Raw genomic sequence first — 21,881 nt, forward strand, 5'->3', positions numbered from 1 at the left:
ATGGTTAACAGCGTAAAATGTAAATACGCAATTATTATATTATCATGTCACGGTGTTAATGAATATTTCTTACAAGTTTCAAAGAAATTATGAACTAACTTGTCTCATAAATTAGTATATAGTGTGTTGTTTTAGATTTCAACGTTATTATTGCTTTGTTAAATTGACCTTTTATAATAACAATATACATCAAACATCAACGTCACTGTAATAAACTAATGATATTAGTCGTCATCGCACCACCCAACCCCGCCGGCCATATATTATTCTCATTGGTCCGTTGCCCAACCGACAAATACCAATACAATGTTGTACCGGATTTTGGTTAACCTTGCTTAACCAAAATGGTTAACAACTACATCCTAATCGTCGAGTCAATAATGGCGGTACAGACATTCATCTGACGTCGGTAACGAAACACAACTGTCGTTCTATTATCCGCGTTGTAGTGGTCACTGATTCAATAACATTTCTGAAGTTACTAACGCGTTTAGGCGGTACATTTTAAAAATTCAGGTACATATTTTCCTATTTTCTTATGAATCAAATTATTCAAATTGTATAGACATTGATTTTTTACTCTTAAAATGATTTGATATGTTGATTGTTAGTGCCAGTTCCGGTGGTCGTGGTCGTTGGCAAGTTGTCTTCCCGAACTATATCACGACAACGATTATCGAAACAGTAAGTTCGTAGGTTCAATCAATATAATATTATGTCCGTCGATGTTTGTCAATATATCAATATAATTTTGGGAACTTACAATTTTTTAGATGTATTTTATTTCAAAATTTGACTCGACTAATTTTGTTTCAGCGTTTTCATGGAGAGCGTCCCATGCCCACTTTGTTGTGAAGATAGGTTCTCCAACCAAGACTTGTTGAAATATCATTTGTTAAGTTTGACCACAAATATCCTGTGCCCCTTCTGTGGAAAACAGTGCGATGATATCAACTCATTGGTCGTGCATTTGGATAAAATTTGCACCGAAAAAGAAGATGAAGTTAATAAATCCGTGCAAGACAACAATGAAATGATCGTCGTATATCCAGATGGTAAGTCAAGTGTTCAAATATTGTACAACTGATTTTTTTTTTTTTTACTAGATGATGAACCTGAACCGGAACCAGAAAATGAAATCGGAGAATTCGATAATCTTGTGGGTGAAGAGGATTATCAGAATGATGAACGGCAAACTGATACTGATGCAGAAACTGGAGTTAAGAAATTTATTGAAGAATTTACTATTGATGACCCAAATAGAATATTGCGACCACCAGAAACGACAGAAACAGAAATTTCCAAAGAACCACATCCTTATCATTGTTCTGAATGCAATATACATTTTCCATCAATTCAGGAACATATCAATAATTGTCACAAAGGCCAAGAAGTTGTGTTTCAGGTTGGTTTTTCAAAAAAAATAATTTGTTTATTATTAAACATATTGTATATTATTATGTGTAGGTAATTGAAGATAATGACCAAAATAATGCACTAAAGGACAGTCCTGATACCACTGGCGAACAGATTCCTCAGATAGGAACTTGGATTAAATGGGGCAACGGCTACTTTTATACAAACAATAAAGATGTAGCAATGAAACATTTAGCTGATATTAAGTCAGAAGAAACAACAACTCTAGAAACTATTCCTGACGATTTTGTTAAATCAAAAGATGAAAATATAAAAACCAAAAGCAATGTGCATCAAAATTATACCAGCATATTATCTTCCAATATTTATTCAAATCATTGCATCACGGATTCATATGGTGATCGATATTTTGATGTTCCTGTTTATTTACTTAATCAAGTTTCTGAGAAGGTTAATGATTACTTCCAAGTCGAAGCTCGTAAATTGAGTTTCAAGAAACGAATCCGTCTGATACGATTAAAATCTAATGATGATGTATTTGATATTGAGCAAATATTATTTCAAAATAAACCAACTAATTCCAACATTATTCCAATATTAGAAATAGCAGTTGAATGTAATGAATACTCTCAATTAGACAACTTGGAGAATTGTTTTTTGTTAACTTGGAAATGTATAGCATGTAATGTAAAATCTGACCATTGGTCTAAGTTAAATAAACATAACTGCACAGAAGATGATGCAATGGCGCTCAAGTCTAAAAAAAATAATGATTGTAAAAGTCCAGCCATCCGAAATAATAGTCGCACAATTCCTAATGTTCGATCAAAGCATATTTGTCCACATTGTGGTGGGGAATTTGATTCAGAAGGTTACTTAAGAACACATCTCATGGTACATGTAAATGATTCAAATAAATGTCTATTTTGTGATCAACCAGTAGCACCTGAGATGATGGAAACACATTTAATTGCTCATCAAAATCCAGAATTTTCTAACCTAAAATTTCTATGCAAGTATGACTTAATCTTAATGTATATAGCTTTATTTTGAATTATTTACCTTTAATTATTTTAGTGTATGCAATAAATGTTATGATTCGGAATTTCGTCTCCGGTGTCATCAAAGAGCACATGAAATGCGGCGTAAACCTCGTGAAATATTAGTTTGTGATGTTTGCAATGCCCAATTTAATGATAAAAACTCTTTGAAACATCATGCCATTACTCATATTGAACCCCCTGAACGTTTACGCCGATTACATGAATGCCGTTTTTGTGGAAAAACTTTTGTTAAACCTATCGAGAAAGTAATTTTATTGTGTTTTCCATTTTTTGAACCAAACATTTTTTAATATAACATATTTTAGGTTAACCATGAAAGGGTGCACACAGGTGAGAAACCTTTTGCTTGTCCAGTATGTGGTCGTTGTTTCAGGCTCAAAGATCTCGTACAAAAACATATGCGTGTACATACCAAAGAACGCCCTTATAAATGCCGTCATGAAGGTTGTGATAAGACGTTCAGTGCATCAAGCAGTAGAGTCAATCATGAACAAGGTCATTCTGGTATCAAGCAATTTAAATGTTTTTACTGCCCTAGATATTTTAAGAATTGGGTAAGCCATACTTAGTACTTACATCAAATATTATATACGTTTATAATTATTTATTGTATATTTGTTTGTGTTCATTAAAGGTGTCGAGAAGTAATCATGTCCAAGAGCATATGGTTAAGCACAAATGTGACATTTGTGATCGTTCATTTGTGTCATTTTGTAATTATAAGAAACATTTGAAAATGCACGCAGATGGTAGGCTCAAATTCAGTTGTGTACTATGCCGTCAAGCATTTGGAAGACAACTGTTTTTAGATAATCATCTGAGTAGAGAACATGAAATGAAATCAAATAAAGAAGAAAATATAACTGAATAGTTTTTAATTTTATATAAAAAATATAAAATTTTAGTGTAATCAATTTAACATAATAATTTGTTCAACAAGGCTGTTTTACAAATAAAAAATAAATATTTTATTAATTAAACTGAAATAGTTATTAAAAGGTTTTTACAGTTATACATTTGTTGAAACTTATTGACAAGTAATAATACATTTGGAAAAAGTTATGGTCGATCTTCTTAAATACTCTTTATAATGTATTAGATGTGACGTTAAACATATTTATAAAATCAAAATGTCCCTAACTAAAAGGTCAGTATAATAATAATTAATAAACCTTAAATACTAAACAATTAAGGATTGGATTACTTGTGTTACTTAACAAACATAGATTTCCTGTTCCAACAAGTCAAGCGCATGCGTTCGCTGATTAGTTTATAATGGAAATTCAACATTTTGACTTAGCCTCTTCAAAGTATAGCACATTATGCATGCTAGGCATATATAGTAGATTTTAAATGGTTACCGAACATAACAAGATACTGACTCTTCTGAACTATCTGTGAAACTTATGTCTGAATCATCGTGGTATGGCCTTGTCACAGAATCTATAAGTTATAGTTAAATTATTACATTTGACATCAATAACATAAAAATAAAAAAAATAGCACTCAATAATAATTAAAACAGACTATAATATTTTAATTATAGCTGATAAATTAGAATACATGAATAAAAATTGTTGACTTAAAAACTTGACAAACAGGCATTGAGCAGACTTTGTCCGCAGGGGGGATATTTAAAAAGGTCAAACAATTACCAAAGATTCTTGTACTAATTACTACTAGTATGATGAAATATTAAATTGTAAATTTTATAACTTAAACAATTTATTTAATTCAATATACAACTATGAAAATTATGTAATATAGTATAGATATCAGATATCTATGCATTTATTAAAGAAAAAGTCAGAGGTTGCAACCTACCACCCCATTACGCTTTACCACGCCTATGTTGACAAACATGTGAGTATGATCAAGTATGTGAAAATAGGTAATAAATATATCAGTTAAACCTTTGCTGCATAAGTGCATGCATTGTTTGACAAAAATAAAAAAAGTGCTTTACTTAAATGTATTATAGTAGACTGCAATAAAAGATAAGTATTGCTGAACACATCAGTGGTTTCAATTGGAATGTTATAATATTAAATCGATACTTCAAAATTATTTAAAATTAACAATAATTCACTTCTAAACAATATAATAATTTATACACCGGTTTAGAGATTTTTAAAATTACATGGTAACTATTAGTAAATTCATAATTTAAAGTTTAGGGAATTTTTGGTTATTAAATTTATACCAAAATATATTAGTTGTAAACTCTTGAAAGTCATCTGATATCCATATTCTCAAATGATATATTGTAGAACTTTTGGGACACAATTCAGTGTCACTCGAAATTTTGCTTATAAAAAAATATAGATGCAATACTGTTTGTTGTTCAGTTTAAAATTCTATGTAAGTTATATTTAATTACAAAAAAAGTAAATAAATAAATGATTAGCTTAAGAGTATAAAATAAGAACAAATATTTTATTACAAAGTATTAGTCTCTCAATACTTCAATAGATATATTTCAGATTCTTAACATAAATAGTGCACCAAGGCATATTAATATATATTTATATGTATATATTTTTTTTTATTAAGGGGAGCCCGCAACAACATAGGCCATTGAGTGTGGGATGGTATAGTAGAGGTTATTTTTGTATATTTTAAGTTGGTAGGTTTGTAACACGTGTTAATGTATCAAGGATATGTTGCTAAAAATTCTGGGTGGTTACCCATCCGGGACCATTGGGACCAAGCAACTGTGGCCAGTACATACGTTCAATGCTTTTCCGCAGACTGAGCGAATGACCGTGCCTTACCAAGTATATTCTAAATACTACGTTTATTTTTCAATAAAATAAAATAAAATGCATTTTAACCCAGAGGCCGCCTGGACTATATTTAAATATTTACTATTAGACTTACCATTAATGATTGGATTGCGAAATAGTTCCACTTCATCATCGTCATCAAAAAGATAAGGTTTTTGTGGCAGCAATGCAAAACCATTTCTATAGGCAAATGACGACGGTCTTCCTGTTTTCCATCGAAGGTAGAAATGATACCAACTTACTCCAATAACAGAGATTATAAAAACTAAAAACAAAAAATAAGTTTGACATTTTTGTCAGAAAAAATTATATTTTTTGTTTTCAGCTACCTGTAAGGACTATAAACATCAACCTTGGCATATTTAAAACTCTCTCATCTTTTATTAATTTGAAAATAACTGTCTGAGGTTTGTTGTCTTGAATATTTATTGATTTTGTGGAAGTGTAATATCCATGGGCATTTACTCGTATTGTTCTGATACCTTTATAATAAAATGAAATATAATTAATAGTGATGGGCTACAATATACTTTTGTCAATATTTAAAATGTGTTACAATATCGATATTGTATCGCATTATTGATATTGTTGTCCATCACTATTTGTTGACCTTAATTAAATTTATGTATAAATAACAATAAATTCACCTTCTCCGACTGACAATTTATAAGTTCCATTATGATAACTAGTGGCTACCGAAGAAGATGAATCGTCAGTTATGGTCGCACCCTCTATTGGTCTGTTTTCAATATCCATCACAGAACCTAACTCAATACAGTTCATAATATTAGAAAATGTATGTATAATGCTAGTTAAATTTCAAAAAATATTACTTACCCTTTATCAATGAATTTAATTCTAGAGTAACAGAACCATGGCCAACATGAGACATGACAACTTTGATATTGGTAATAATTCCACGGTGCACACTTATTGGTATACTTTTCGTCAAATATCCAGTTGCCTTGACCTGAATAAACACAAGTGAACATTTGATCATATTTCCTTAGTCTGAAATAACTTAGATAACTCACATGAATGTAATATAAACCTATTGGTAAGTGTGCCTTAAAAACAGCTGAATTAGGAGTGACTGTGTAAATGTCAGCAAACATATCTATTGTTACAATTGCATTCCGGATAGGTTTGCCTAATCTGTCTACAACTGATCCTTGAACACCTTGAATGTTTTCTATGATGACTTTGAGCATGTGAAAACTCTCCATCCAAACGAACACTGTTTCTAATGGATCTATGTAGTTACAGCAGGTTAAACTTAAAGCCATCTAAAATAATCAAATTCTTAATTTTTTTTTTTACATTAAGGGTAATCAATACCGTGATTCTATGTCTTTGTCCAACACAATTGCGACAGAGGATTTTGGCTATTGTTGTGATTGATCTAATGAAGCAATAAGAATTTTAGGAACAGATTTGAATTTGTCATCAATAACTATATGAAATTGACTTTCCCGCATCTCGCCATCAAATTCCTAAAAACGTTATATTGAAAAAGAGTAATAAAAAAATTGTCATATTTCAATTTTTGGGGAAGTTAAAATCAAAAATCAAAATCTAGGAAAGTCAAAATGAAGTTGTCTGTGTTCTTGACAACAAATTCAAATTTATATTCAGAATTCTGATCGCTTCAACACTTAACCTTATTAATTGGTATGTTTATAGTAAAGTCTTAAATGTCTTAAAATTTTGTCACGCTTGTGTTAGAAAAATACAAAATTATGGTATTAAATCCCTTCCTTTAGACATAAAAAGACATCCAATTTGTTGTCTTTGTCTTACATATGTTTAACATGACAAATCTGTGTTACATAGAATCAATTTTGTTTTATTCAATTTTATATTACAGTGAATTAATCTAATATAAAATTTAAAGGAAATTTTAAGAATTATGAATTTCTTCAATACATACGGTAGAAAAAAAATGTTGTTAAAACTGCAATTTGTAAAATATTAAAATATTGTCAAAAGTTCAAACTTTGAACAATAGCTTTAATGGTTCTCTAGAAGAAAAGCGAACATTTTTATTTTTACAGCATTATTCATTAAAATTGAACTATTCTAAGTTTTGCTATCTCGTCACAGCGGAAGATTTAAAATCACTTTTAATTTGTTTTTGACTGACCGACTGGAACCATCTTAATTCAACATAAAACTGATTCTATTGAACCCAGATTTGTAGAGTTGTAAGTTTGTGGACGCAAAACCACATATGCAGATTTTACGTTCACTTAAGTTATGACTTGTATAAAAATATACATTTTATACGTACAGTTTTAATTTTTAATACATTATTGAATGTATCCAACACGTTTTGTTTAACATCATTGATTTTACGATCTAATGGCTCACCGCAAGTCTTAACATGATAAATAAAAATATTAATATATAATTAAAAATATTACATTTTTAAAATTATAATATTTTACAAAATAAGATACTTACATTTTTTAAGTTACTATAAAATAACTCTTCATAATCCTGGAGTATTATGGAAATTGTGTTCCTTGGATGAATTGTTGGACCCCTATAAAATAATAAATATAGAGAACATTAAGTAAAAGTTACATACCTATATAACACATAATACAATTTAAACAAACATTTACACTAACTTTATTGAAATAGATCCACCTTCCAGACTGAACATCATATCAAACTGTTCTCGTTGTAACATTTTCCAAAGGTTATTAGTGATCTTCTGCTCATCTTGTTGGTTAGTGGCTATCAATAGTGGTGCGGTAACAACTGCTTGATCATCAGTCGAACATGTCTTTTCATAAAAATTCTCATTTTGTTCGAAGTAGGGTATAAAATGTAATACGACTTTTGATAAAAACGAAACTATGTGCTTGTCTTTTTTTCTGTAACCCTCGACATAATGTCTAGCCAAAAACAATAACATCTCCCGAGTAGCAGGTTCGTTGACGTACAGCCCACCCAAAATGGCAATTTTGAACTTGAATTCATCAGGCGACCCCACCTACATATGGACAAAAAGTATGAACGTATTATATCACGTATTGCCACTATCAATTGCATCATTTACATTTTCAGTAACTTTAAACTGAATTATTGAACTTTCCACTGAACCGCTGTCTAAAGAACTAGGAGTCGTAACTAATTCGGCTACATTCGACAAACTATTTTCCAATTCCGTAAGGTTGCTCAAAAATAATGCTCTCGTATTATATGAGTTCATTTTAATCACGTTCGATCTCAAACCAAAATCGTTCACTTGAGACCACTCATCCAGGTTTTCTTTGAGCAACGTAAAGTTCAACCAGCTGGGTGTCGTGGAGTTGTACACGTGGACGGACTGAGTCTTCCTTTTGTACCTACAAATAGAAAACCGAAGCGCATTCTTAAAGTTAGTGAAAATAAAGTCCTAAAAAGGTCTTAAACGTTAATTTTTTGTTAAATAATGTCTGCGGACATGCATGCATTATTTTATATAACTACTATAGATTTTGTGGTAATTCCAAGCACACTAAGACACTGGTAAATCCATGTCTACAAAACTAATAATTTTTAGCATTATTTTTGTTTGAAAAATGTAATTACTTATTACAGTACAATTCTTAGTTGTTTTTTGGGCTTTTCGCATATCATAGTTTATACAGTTATAACTATAAATAAATTATACCTATCAAATTTAATGCCTGTAAAAATGTAAAGGTTTCATAGGTACACTATAATCTATAGATAAATTTAGTCAATACCTATATATTTGTTACTTTGAAAAATCAATATGATTGTAAGAAGTGTAATAACTAGTTACGACTAGGGAATCGTCGTGGTTCGAAATTAATAGATAATATATATTATATACCTACACATGCGTGCGCAATTTGGGTTAGATTGATGGTGGTGCTAGATTTAAGTTGACTAAAGTGATAAATGTATCTCATAATTCCTATGGCATAAAATCACAAGTTATAAGTTTATAACCTAACCAATAAAAATTCAATAACAAATCATACCCCCCCCCCCCCCAAAAAAAAAAAAATCAATAAAAAAATCACGCTTATGATATATATATATATATTTATTAGAGATGTTACGAACTGTTCGATTTTGGAACCGAACCGAACTGGAAATTCCAAATAATCGAACCGAACCAAATATCTAATAGTTCTGTTCGATAATCGAACCAGAGAAATAAAAATAAAAGTCGATGGAGTAACGGCTAAAATTATAAATTATTATTAAATGATTAATAATTAATAAATTAATATTAGTTGTTTAATGTTTACTTGTTTTAAATATTAATGTTTTTCGCTTTTTCTTATTCTTATCAGTTATCATCATATTAATAATTAAAAATCTCATGCATAATAATAATTAACTATTAAAGTATTTAAAGTATTTAAGTAAATAGTTGTAAAATCTTTATTCAATAATTCTGAAGTATGGTGGCTAAATGATAAATAAATAAATAAATAAATATTAAATATTAAATAAAATAATATCCAATTTAACTTTTAATGTTCGGTTCGAGTTCGATGAAATATTTGAAGAGTTCGGTTCTCGGTTCGGTTCGACCTTAAATATTATGGTTCGTAACATCTCTAATATGTATATATCAATACAATACAATAGCAATACAATATGAATAATGTACATATAACTTAATAAAGAGGTATTTTATATGTAATAAAAATTAGGTAATTAAATAAATAAATGTTTCTTAATATAGCAAAGGTATAATACCCGTCTCGTCTTACCCATATGCCGTCACCGATATTTCGTAATCTCCCGGCACTAATATGCGCCAGTAATCACCATCGCTCGCCGATTTCACGGTGTGTTCAATGCCCACAACCGAAATTTCGGCGTTGCGCACACCATGTCCCTGGTCATCCAACACGAATCCCTTCACACCCCTGTTCACTTGTTCCATGAAGGTGAGCAGCGACTCGCGATTGTCCAGCCAGTAGCCTTCCAAATCTCTCTGAAATGGGAACTTGGTGCAGCCCAGCTCGAACGTGAGCTCGAAGCAATTCGTATTCAAGTAATTGAAGTCTTGCATGCCACCAACCACGCTGTACCACGAAGCACCATTGACTATCCCGTCCTTGAAGGACGTTGTATCGTTTGCGCACCTGTTGCTATCCAAATGCATTTTCGGATGGTTCTGCAAACAAACATTAATGATGGCTTAAAATTACAATAAAGTTGTCCCTTAAACTTCCACTCCCCCCCCCCCCGAAATTACGCCTTTGAACTCAATATAATATAATATAATTTAAAAATACCATCATCGACAATCGTTCAGATTATTTTGCACAACAATTGTCAACGTTTGATTACTAACCATAGAGTATGTTTTGGCCAGTAGCACGAATACGTCGTTGTCTGGGGTATACGATGCCTGTGGATTTGAATTACCATCAATTGCGCTGCTGTCGAAGGGGTAATTGGCCACGAGAGCTCCACCGTGTAGATTGCCGCTCAAAACAAACGGAATGCTTTTGATCCATTCGATGATTGCTTTGGTTTCCGGTTCTTGTTTTGATAACTGTAAGCGACGGAGATAATTAAAATATTACGAATATGCGCATAAACATAGCAATATAATATGTTCAAACTGTCAAAATATATTATTATGATTAAGACAATTCTGGCGACTAACAGGAAATCGGGTTTAATATTACACATTTTAAAAATAGAAAACATTCGGGCAACAATGAATTATTAAATATTAAAATTTAATTTTAAAAAAAAGCGGGCAATTCGTGGATGTCGCTCTGCTGTACAGTAGGTTACAAGTGGGTTACGGGTTACTGCAATGGATGGAATTAAGTTTGAATTCAATGATATTATATTATTGTATGCGAAAAACGATATTGAGCGGAGACGGTTTATCTGTCTAGGATATATTATAGATCATTAAAAATTTTTAAATCTTAGATTTAAAAAGAAAATGTTTTATGAATTTCAAGCTTAAAATAATTTGCGAATTTTCGTGATTTTTACGTATGTTGTTAAAATTTAAACTTTGAATGCTTATAAAAAAAAAAATAATAACTACCTATGTCCACAAAAAATCTATAGCTTTAAAAAGTCACCGGATTTAGACATAGGGTCAGCGTTTGGGGTGTTATTTTTATTTACTCATAATTGTAGCATCCAATACGTAGTATACTCACGTGAAAGGAATGTCTATTGTCTGGAAAATTTCGATTCAAGTCAACTCTATTTGCGTTGTCACGGCCCACCACGTTGTTAACGTCTTCGATTCCTGTGGTAAACAACATTGGTTATTAAAGGCACTTAAATAAATGTACTCATGCAGTAATCAACCTAACTTATACTACTTTAATCCAATTATTACTACGTAAATTAAACTAAATTTAGTAAATACTAACTTACAAGATGTAATTATTATATAATTATGAGTATATTTGTAGAAATAATATCACAAAATAAAAAATTATCCCAAATATTAGCTTATAAAATAAGAAGCCCATACAATTAATTCAACCTACATTTTTATATTATAATAAAATTAACAGAACCAATTAAAAAATTTGGAATGTCCTAACTGCCATCATATAATTTATTTTTGTTTTTCGTTGGTAGATGTTGACTTATGTTTATGCGGTATATTTTGTGATATTATTGCTACAAATAATGTAATTTATTTCATTAATTTAACTAGCTATAGTTATAATTTGAAATTTAAGCTAATTTTATAAGAAAGCAAAGTGTTTTGTATGAATTTGTATTTTAATAAAAACGATTAAATTTGGATATTTTGTCCTCGGGTATCACCAGTATTTACATGTAAAGGAGGCCGGAAAAACCTAAGTTTGACCAGGTGTTCAAAAACACTTGATCTGAGCCTGCTAATTATAATCCTGAATTCACCAAACTGATCAGATTTGTACGTACGTATCAAGGATGGATTAGTCATAAATATACCAAAATAATGATTTTTTTTGTGCCCATCATAAGATAGTTACCATAAACACAAATTGGGGACTAAGTTCCCCAAAATATTTCCTACAATTATTTTAACCTTATTTCATATTATCATAAAGTATGGGTTCATACCCCATCCCTAAAATCTCAAACGGTTTTTGCACCTATGAATTGATAGAAACTTATAATTTTAAATCTTATTTAGTATATTTATTATAGTGTATAAAAGTGAAGATTTCTTTCTGAAAGAATCGCAATTATTTATGAAACTATCTTTGCCTCCTCCCTCTCGTGGTAAAATGTCTGCGGATGTCCATGACACTAACTGAAATTCTGAAGCCCACTGACATCACGACGACATATTAGTAATACCTTCAGTGGATATTTCGTATCCATCAGGGTTCATCGACGGCATCAGATGTATCCGCACTCCGTCCACCAACCGTGTGACACGTTGATCGATGCCATAGTTCTGGCACAAGTACTGGGCAAGCAACAGCAACATTTCCCGACCGATCACTTCGTTCCCGTGCATGTTGGCCACGTACTTAAACTCCGGTTTGCCTAAACCAGAGACATAATATTATAATTTATTACTGATGGGCGATTCGACGAGCACGTTCATCCACAATACTGTACGGCGGGTTAGGAATGTGTATCGCGTAAACAAATTGCAACGTGTGGTTATTATAGTGTATGACGATACTTTGAAGCTTTCGATCTCCAGCAATTTAAGGTGGATTCTTGTTGAAAATGTTGTCTAATTTATAACTAGTTGGGTTAAGAGTAGAAGATAACATTTTTTTTTTTTTTAAATAATCTTGGACAACACTACCTATACCTATACTTACACGACACGATTGTTGTTTTCGACAATATATTTTATTCTTTGTAACTAAACAATAACTAACTGACAAACAAACATTTTTTTACTCGTTTTTAGCAACTTTTATATGACATTCAATATTTTAAATCTCTAGCGGAGCGATAAATGCGTTGATTTTACAATGATGTGAATGTGCATTTATTATTTATTTTGTTTTTGTCTATGTACATGATGACGAGCAGTCGAAAATCGAAATAATGCTTAAACTTTGAACTTCCGGTAGGAAAGCGAAACTAGTTGGTGCATACGAAGGTTAAAATTATCAGTAGTTTTAAAGGTTTTCATTTTTAAGTTTTGATATGTCTAGTAAAGGGTTCCTTAAATTTCTAAAGAATATATAATATGATAATTAAACATCGGCGAAAAGTTGTTTCGAAAAGAGAAAAAAATTCAAAAAATATGATTCATTAGCTATAACAACTCAAAATTCAAATAATATAGGTACAATCAATTTTGAAAAGATTTTTGAATTGAAAGGGAAAACTAATACATCACCCTCTCACCACTTAAGTAAACATTACCAGGTTTGTGTCGTCCGGGACTCGTGGACACTTCGATTACGTACAAGTCTCTCCCTTGTACACTTTTGCCCACGGTGTACAGTCTGGTGATATTTGGATAGTTGACGTTTATCAAGTTCAACGCGGACACAAGACGATCGTAATTGTGATGCACGAACGCTACGGGAATAGGGAAGCCATCGGCATCTCTTTGTCCCGACTTCGTCTCTATCGTAGTCAAATCGACCGCTGAAAGAAAAAAAAAAGTGTTATCTGTATTTATATTATGTAACTTGGATAGGAATTATGTCCTTCTATGGACGGGCTTCGGTCTCGTACGATATTTTTGAACAATAAAAATTAAATTACCGTAGGAGGCGAACTAATTTGATGTGTGTATTACCTATGCGTCATGCGTGTATAAGTTTTTTACTGATTTCGACTCGGACTACCGAATACATTTCTTACTTATAAGTCCATATTTACGCGCACGGTCAAAAATATGTTAGCCGACTAAATAACACGTCTAAAAAACATAATTTTTTATTTAAGAATAAGAGCAACATTTTTTTCTTATACAACAACTATTCACTGAAGTATTGAAAATTTCTTATTATTTTAGTGCATGTAATAATATATACACGTCACAGTCGCAGTGCTTGATTTAGAAAAAAAATTTGAAAATAAAAAAAAAAATTTAAAAAATTATGCGTACACAATGATTATTTAAATGTCTAGTTGATTATGATACAATTAGAAGAGTTGGTACATATCAATATTTTTTAAACAGATGATTGACTCTACCATCATCTCAATTCAAGCACTGAAAAACTGAACGTATAACTTATATGACTAGAGACTATATCAGTGGCGTATTTACAATTTTAGATTAGGGGGGGGGGGTGACATATCATAATGAAATAATTTATAAATTAGAATGTATAAAATAAACTCAATTCAACCTATTTTTATATTAACTATAGTTATATTAGAATTAAAATTAAAAATCACAAATTATATTATAAAATCTAGTTTTCTTTTTTTCTTTGCCAATTCATCAATAATTTAATAATTTAAGGTCTCCAGACGCATTGAATAATATTTTTTTTTTGGTGGGGGGGGAATACGCCACTGGACTATATAGCATCTGCACCCTGATCCTATCATATTATGTTCTAAGACTTCGACCATCGAATAAAAATACCAATTGATATAAGTGTATATAAGATATTCATTTATAAACACCCTTATGACAGCTATAAGATATTTTTACTTTAGTTGATTGCCATTCCCTGTAGTAGTGTTGTTCCGAAGAGCATTATCATTTTTAATATAAATAATATATAGATGAATACTCAAACATAAAGTTAGTGTTTAATGTATTTAGTGATTAATTTCAATATATGGGCCAACTTTACATTTTAAGGGACGTGTATGCTGTATGATGCATACAATTCAAATAAAAAATACTTTTATATTTAGAAAATAAAATTTAGATTTAATTATAGGTAATTGGTCTGAAATAAAATGTTTTAAATGATTTTTTTTCACTACAGGAATTTAAACTCTGTACACAAAGTACTTATAATTACCAATTCATTTAAGTATAAAATTAATTATTTAAAAGTAGTATGATAAAATAAAACAAATAGTAAACAGAGTCTGTAGGTACTACAAAGATGGGTGGAAATCACTTTTAAAAATTAGCACGCAACATTAACATTTTTATGTAACCGAAAAATAGTTCATAAAGACCAGCGGTGTATAAAGTCCCCCCTCCCCCGAAATTGAACAGTGTGTGTAGAATATTATTATAATTAATCATACCGTTAGGATTTCTAAAAACCTCTCGAAATTAAATCCTATATACGCCACTGCAAAATTAAGGATAATGAAACATCGTAAACATAACTCGTTCACAACGAAAAACTAAATTCCTAACATTAGGAATTATGAGATATCTTCGGATTTGTAACGCTAAACCACGGTTGAAATTCTTAAATTGAATATAAATTTTCACTAGGGCCATGACCTACGCCACTGGTTCAAATTTTTTATAGACTCGAAGCTTCAATAACGATAATAACCATATTGTCCAATTGTCCATATTCAAATATAAGTCATTGCAGATTTCTACAACGTCACATTTCACTTTTTTTACTGATCGTACTCGTATGTCCATTTATATAAACATTCAGTAATTTGTATTCGGGAGACGTACGAAGAGTAGTACACGAGTGATGAAAAAGGAACGCAGTGTATACATATTTATTTGAGTTTGATGGGTTTCTACTTCAAAACGTCAGTGATCTAAGCCACCACCGTGCCATCATTAACACCAGATGCTCCATTATTGTGGTTTGATAATCATGTGATATAGCCGTTTAACAGACACGTAAATATTACAATAATATAATATACCAAAAACGTACCTAGTAACCTAGTGTCGTTACATAAGTGTTATTTTGTTTGGCTATTTATATTATCCATCGAAAAATAATAATAAGAAATATTAATGTTATTCGCTAAGTTGTAAGATAGGTATACAGGTAAAAATAAGGTAAGTACAAGCGCGTTTTCTTTTGCATACGCCTCTCGTATTACAACGTTTCGCCGTGTGATAGTCCAATACACCTCGTCGTATTGCGGCAAAATACTTAACTTCATCCCAATTAACAGTTATTTTAAAGCAGTTACGTGCGGCTTAACAATATGTATATATACAAGAGTGGAAATTACCAAATTACCTTAAAGAAAAAAAAAACAACTATTTGCTACAACAATAATTAATCGTTTATTAATCATATATATATATATGTATATGTATATATAAATCTTACAACCATTATGAGCAGTTATATCACACAATTCGCAATAAGTAAAATAATAACATTCTCTTTAAAAATTTTGAATTTTAATAAAAAAAGTATATAATAATAATACATTTAATAATAATGATAAATATCTAAATCACATAATATAATACCTATATTATATAACACACATATACATATATGTGTATGTGAAAATTACATAATTATATTATTACTACAAATTATCTGAAGACTTATAAGTTATTTTATAGATAATTCATAATATAATAATATAAAAATATGAAATAATCAATAGAGATTTATAAATTTATAACAAATAAAATGTTGATGATTAACATATAATATATGTAGGCAGATCATTGATACCAGTAATGTTATATACATTTATAAATTGTTAAAGTTGGCCTAAGCCCCTCCACCACTTTTTTCAGGTCTTACTTAAAGATAAATGTATGCAATGTATTGATATTTTACTATGAAAAAAATATATTTAATTGTATTCATTATTGTTAATAAAATTACATATAGCTAAAAACTGTTAAACATACTACATAAAAAAATAATATAGATACCATATACATTTGACATACTATGAAAATAGAAACAACTGCTTAAATAAACTCATGCATTGTTTGGTCAAATGTAAATCTGTATTTTACTTAGTGTGATGTTAGGTTAGGTAGTAAAGGGGAAGAAATGTTCAAGCAATTTCCTTGTAATCAGATGGAAAATAAAAAAATAAAAAAACATAAGTAGGTCTAACGATTGTTTAGAGTTAACAGAATATTTAGTTTTTATACAAATCATTACTAATTATCATGATTATCATGATTTATATTATTTCTTAAAAATAAGATGTACAAACTAATTTGAAAAACCAATTTTCACAAAAGTAATTTTTACTGCCTTTTAAAATTAATGAATTTATTATTATTGACATAATTCACCAATATAATATTTTATTTTAAATAACAATCCAATTGAGATTTCTAAAGAGAAAATATTTGCAAGTAAGTACACGATAAAGAAGGAAGGTAGTACAAGGAAATTAAGCAATATATAAAATATAAAAGAAACCTCGTGCTCCAACTTAAGATAATATATGTTTTATTATTTATGTTATACATAAAATGTTATCTATTGTAAAGATAAAATACTTTTTGTTGCTTCCCCCCACAAAAACATTATTTCTAAAGGCATTCATGACAACTAATCATAAATAGTTGAGCTTGGTCGACTTATTTTCTCTCTTAGTGTTTTTTTTTTTAAAACAAATTAATTATATGCAGTGTTAAACCTTACCTAAGCTTATGATTTCATCTATTTAATACATCTTATTTTAATGTCAGCACATACTTAACTGAATGATTATAATTCATAAAATAAATATAATTATTATACTTCTATTTAATAAATAGATCATGTAAGTTTTACTGATATCAGTATTTGCCAAGTATTATATTGAAAAATTAAATAAAAGTATCAAAATATAAAATTTATAAATAATATCAAAGAAACATAATATATGTATTTAACTTTCATTGAGGTTGTATATTACATTTTGTAAGTTGTTACTAAAATCTTTCATCTCCCTTCACTATTGAGTATAGAAAATTCAATATTTATTATTGTAATTATTACTTAGAAATTATAATTAAATAAACAACAATTAAGTTAAAACAAATAATTAGAAATTGCGAATTTCAATAGTTTAATACTTGAAATATATACAAATATTTTTTTAATTCATAAAAGAGGCAAACTTCCATTTGGCCAAAATGCTCTCAGTTTTTCAACTGAGCCATTAAATTTATCTCTATCACATAAGCCAACACCATTAACTCCATGTGGCCATTTACCTTTTTTCCCATCTGTATATTGCCAAAAAACCCAATTACTCCAACCAGGTGGTAATTTAAGTGATGTGTTATAAAGAGCTATCCACAATGAAATTTTAAAAAAAAATGGAGTAGAGTAATTTTTTAAGGTGTTGTAACTGGCATAAATCATGACAGATTTTTTAGTTCTATTTTGAACAGTTTTTATAAAATCTTTAGCTTGTTTTTGGGTCATTATTTTATTTTTGTAAGGTTCAACATTGAGAACAAGTAAAATTGCTGATGTATTTCCAACTTCATTTAAAAAGTGATCTGCTTGGAGGACACCATTTGTATTAGTACCAAAATGATATGCTCCCCAAAGTAGTCCTTCTTTTTCAGCTGCAATTCGTCTGGTTCTATAGTAAGAGTCAACATATCTAATCCCCTGTGTTGCCTTATGAATCACAGCCACTGTCCCATTATTTTTAGCCAATCCAAAATCAACATTAACGTTCCAGTGAGATAAATCAATTACCACATTTGATGTATCAATATCAATGAGCTCTAAAGAAGTATTATGTAAATAATTAATAAAATTAATGAAAATTTAAAATGTGTAATATAGCACCACACTTCCACACTGATGAGCTAGGACAAACTTATATAATTACAACCAAAAATTAAGAAAAATGTCATCAAACTATTATAAAGCTATTTTTCTCGATTGGATAGGTAAACTATAAATTAAAGTACTTTAACTTCAATGTCAACATTAGTATATGTTTTAAAAATAGTAAGTCATTTTTTGTTAGATATTTAAAAATATATTAGAAAATACATATTATAAGCAAACCGAACACATATAAGATAGTTTTAAAAAACATACTTTATTTATAAAAAACACTAACATGCATAATACTAAAAGTTATAAATGGTTTATTCATTGATAAACTTATTTCTTTTTTAATTAATGAGAAACCTATAAAACTCTTGAGTTTAAAAAATTAAAGTTTAATATATTCAATTGTTTAGATTTATAAAAAAATAGAATAGAATTTTAAGTTTTTGATCAAACTTGCATTAAGAAATACATTAAAAAAATACTAAAAATTAAGAAGTATAATTTTTGAAGTAGGTGGCTTGATTATTTATTTTAGTAATAGCTATAGTATTTTGTAAATCACAAATAAGTTAATTGATTTTTGAGTGTTTCATTAAAGATACCTAAGTCAGTAATACTGTTCGTACAATAATAAAATTTACCAAAAAAACTATGTAATAGAAACATTTAATTCACTATTTTTAAATTTTTTGTTCATATATTTATCAGTCTTTTGTAAGTCAATATAGTATACTAGCATGACCAAACTTAAAGCAGCATATAAATTTTTGTAGCAGCCTTTGTTTAAAATTATTGTTTTGACTAAATATTGATAAAAATAATTTAAAAGGTATAAGTAGTTGTTTTTAAATGTTTGATATCACACATAGCCCCTGTTATTCGATAAGTCATTATAAGAAATCACCACCCAAAATGGATATAGTGAATATATAAAAATATTTAAATATGTAATATATAATATAATCCACCAACTGTCCCTGTATTCAATTCAGTTTTAAAAACTTTTCTCTATTTGTGACTTGTGTACGAGTATAACTATATTTAAAAATACAGCTAAAATTTAGAACTTATAGGACTTAACTGAATAAAACAAATCCTTAGTAGCAAATTTTCATAACTGTTGTTAAATTGTTAAGTAGTTACTGTAGAGGGATGCCCTCTAGCAACTCCTAGTTATGCTACTGATACAAAATGCTTAGAACAGTCTAATTTTAATACATAATATCATGAAATATATTTAATTTTTGTTTAACACTTTAATAGACTTTTTGGAAATTACATAGGACATAAATTCAATCTCTGATGACCCATTGTGGCTTAGTTAAACCTTTCCAACTTAATATAACATGTTATTAAACCCAGTACATATTATAATGTTAAATGTATATCTGTAAAATAGTTCCAATAACCAATATTTGTTCAATAAAATACCTTAAAAAAGTGGATAAAAAGGACCATTAGTATAATACTAAAAAGTAATGTAATACATAAATAGTTTGGTAAAAAAAAAAATTATTTAAATATAAAAATAATCAGAAAATAATTTTAAAAATGCAATGATTATAATATAAATTGTAATCATCATGAACCATTTTAGTAAAATAATTATCATTAGATGAGCCAGAAGATACCTTAACTATTATTATTTAATACAATTTATAATACTATGAAATTAACTGCTTGTGGAAAACACTTAAAATTTAATATAAAAAATAAAAATCTTATGTTCAAATTCAACTTTAATTTAGATAAGTTAAGGGTTTTAATTTTGGTGGTCGAGTTATGTAAAATCCTTATATACAAATCAATACAATATATACCAAACAATTTTACAATATGTTATTTATAATAAATAAATATTTTAATATTATTATTTAAAATAAATATTTTCTATTTTAGTAGTGTGCTTTAAGTATGCATAGTTATATTAATAAATTGCAACATTTAAAAGTGATTTCCACAGTTCATCAAAATATATACACATACACATATAATTAAGTATGAATATTAATACTATTAATGTACCTAAATTAAATAATACTCATCATGGTAGTTTGTTAAATTATTTATGTTCAGTACTTACTCTATAACTCAAGATTAAATAAAGTTAATTTTATTAGACAAAAAGACCAAGTTAGATATATGGTGGGAGGGTAAAAGTTTATCAAGAAAAAACAAAAATAAAGAAAGATGACTTGGAAATGAATGGAATTTACTTACAGCAATTGTTAGATTTTGATCACCTAATACTTTAAAAAACTATAACAATATGCATGATATAATTTTATCAAGAACTTTAGGCAGTAATAAGAATAGTTGCAGTCATAAAAATCAAAACATATAACTAGGAAGGAATTCTTATTTTTAAGTCTTCTATACCCAATCATAACAAATAGGCAAGAAACTTGGACTGTAAAAAATGGGAGGCAAATAGATAATGACGGAGAATAGATAATATGGTAAATATATGATCAATAACTCATGTTGAATAAATAGAGATTATAGGAAAATATGAATGTATTAAGTAAGCCAGTTATTCCGAAAACTAATTATTAGCATTTATATAAAAAGTTTAGGTGTAAGACAGTTAAATAGGCTAGCCATAGAAATTATGTGGCACAATAAAAGAAGTGATGGTTAGAAGTTTAAATGAAAAATCTAGAGGGTCACACAAGATAAAGAAGTTTAGAAAGGGTGGGAGTGGATATTATAGTCTCCCGAATAATAAGACTGAAAGACAGCAAGGACGGTGATCAGTGATGAAATGTAATGGTATCTAGGAGATGGTCTACAATAGCTATAAAATACTTAAAGCTCTAGAAGATATTAATCTTATATAACACTACATCAATCATAAGAGGATTAAATTATTTTTGACTAGTTGAAATTTGAGTTATAGAGATTTTACTGTATTATATATCACAAATTTATTTATTTATTCTTAAAATATTTTGGACTAAAATAATTGCGACTAAATGTATTGTTAAGAAAGTTATCAATCACAGTTTATTAATGACACATGCAATACCAATATCAGCATGCAGAAG

At 29.0% G+C, this 21,881-nt stretch overlaps 2 protein-coding genes across 3 annotated transcripts in view; one reads left to right on the forward strand and one right to left on the reverse strand.

Annotated features, from left to right (window-relative positions):
- LOC107164747 (uncharacterized) lies at window positions 1-3,421 on the forward strand. The gene is made up of 8 exons (XM_015512680.2): window positions 1-516; window positions 612-684; window positions 817-1,055; window positions 1,107-1,405; window positions 1,468-2,393; window positions 2,455-2,686; window positions 2,747-2,995; window positions 3,076-3,421. Exons 3-8 carry the CDS (start codon window positions 824-826, stop codon window positions 3,310-3,312), a joined length of 2,175 nt encoding a protein of 724 aa, XP_015368166.1. The 5' UTR covers window positions 1-516; window positions 612-684; window positions 817-823; the 3' UTR covers window positions 3,313-3,421.
- Window positions 3,300-21,881, reverse strand: part of svr (Carboxypeptidase D svr) — a 27,757-nt gene continuing 9,175 nt past the window's right edge. For both annotated transcript variants that reach the window (XM_015512688.2, XM_089222952.1), the window contains exons 7-21: window positions 13,580-13,807; window positions 12,545-12,736; window positions 11,398-11,489; window positions 10,563-10,766; window positions 9,973-10,382; window positions 8,295-8,583; window positions 7,861-8,228; window positions 7,691-7,772; window positions 7,518-7,604; window positions 6,262-6,513; window positions 6,065-6,197; window positions 5,875-5,991; window positions 5,557-5,709; window positions 5,322-5,492; window positions 3,300-3,884 (exon numbers count right to left, since the gene is read on the reverse strand). In XM_015512688.2, coding sequence (XP_015368174.1) covers window positions 3,799-3,884; window positions 5,322-5,492; window positions 5,557-5,709; window positions 5,875-5,991; window positions 6,065-6,197; window positions 6,262-6,513; window positions 7,518-7,604; window positions 7,691-7,772; window positions 7,861-8,228; window positions 8,295-8,583; window positions 9,973-10,382; window positions 10,563-10,766; window positions 11,398-11,489; window positions 12,545-12,736; window positions 13,580-13,807 — 2,864 coding nt within the window. In that variant the 3' untranslated portion in view covers window positions 3,300-3,798. The remainder of the gene's footprint in view (window positions 3,885-5,321; window positions 5,493-5,556; window positions 5,710-5,874; window positions 5,992-6,064; window positions 6,198-6,261; window positions 6,514-7,517; window positions 7,605-7,690; window positions 7,773-7,860; window positions 8,229-8,294; window positions 8,584-9,972; window positions 10,383-10,562; window positions 10,767-11,397; window positions 11,490-12,544; window positions 12,737-13,579; window positions 13,808-21,881) is intronic.

The sequence above is a fragment of the Diuraphis noxia genome, unplaced genomic scaffold, assembly GCF_037042655.1.
Source record: "Diuraphis noxia isolate RWA-SAM2 unplaced genomic scaffold, SU_Dnox_SAM2 contig0003, whole genome shotgun sequence".
NCBI lineage: Eukaryota > Metazoa > Arthropoda > Insecta > Hemiptera > Aphididae > Diuraphis > Diuraphis noxia.

Excerpts from the sequence above, each read along its gene's own strand:
- LOC107164747 (XM_015512680.2), top strand. The coding sequence starts at position 824 with ATGGAGAGCGTCCCATGCCCACTTTGTTGTGAAGATAGGTTCTCCAAC. Across the intron at positions 1,056-1,106 it reads GATCGTCGTATATCCAGATG|ATGATGAACCTGAACCGGAA; the intron begins GTAAGTCAAGTG and ends TTTTTTTACTAG. Across the intron at positions 2,687-2,746 it reads TTGTTAAACCTATCGAGAAA|GTTAACCATGAAAGGGTGCA; the intron begins GTAATTTTATTG and ends AACATATTTTAG.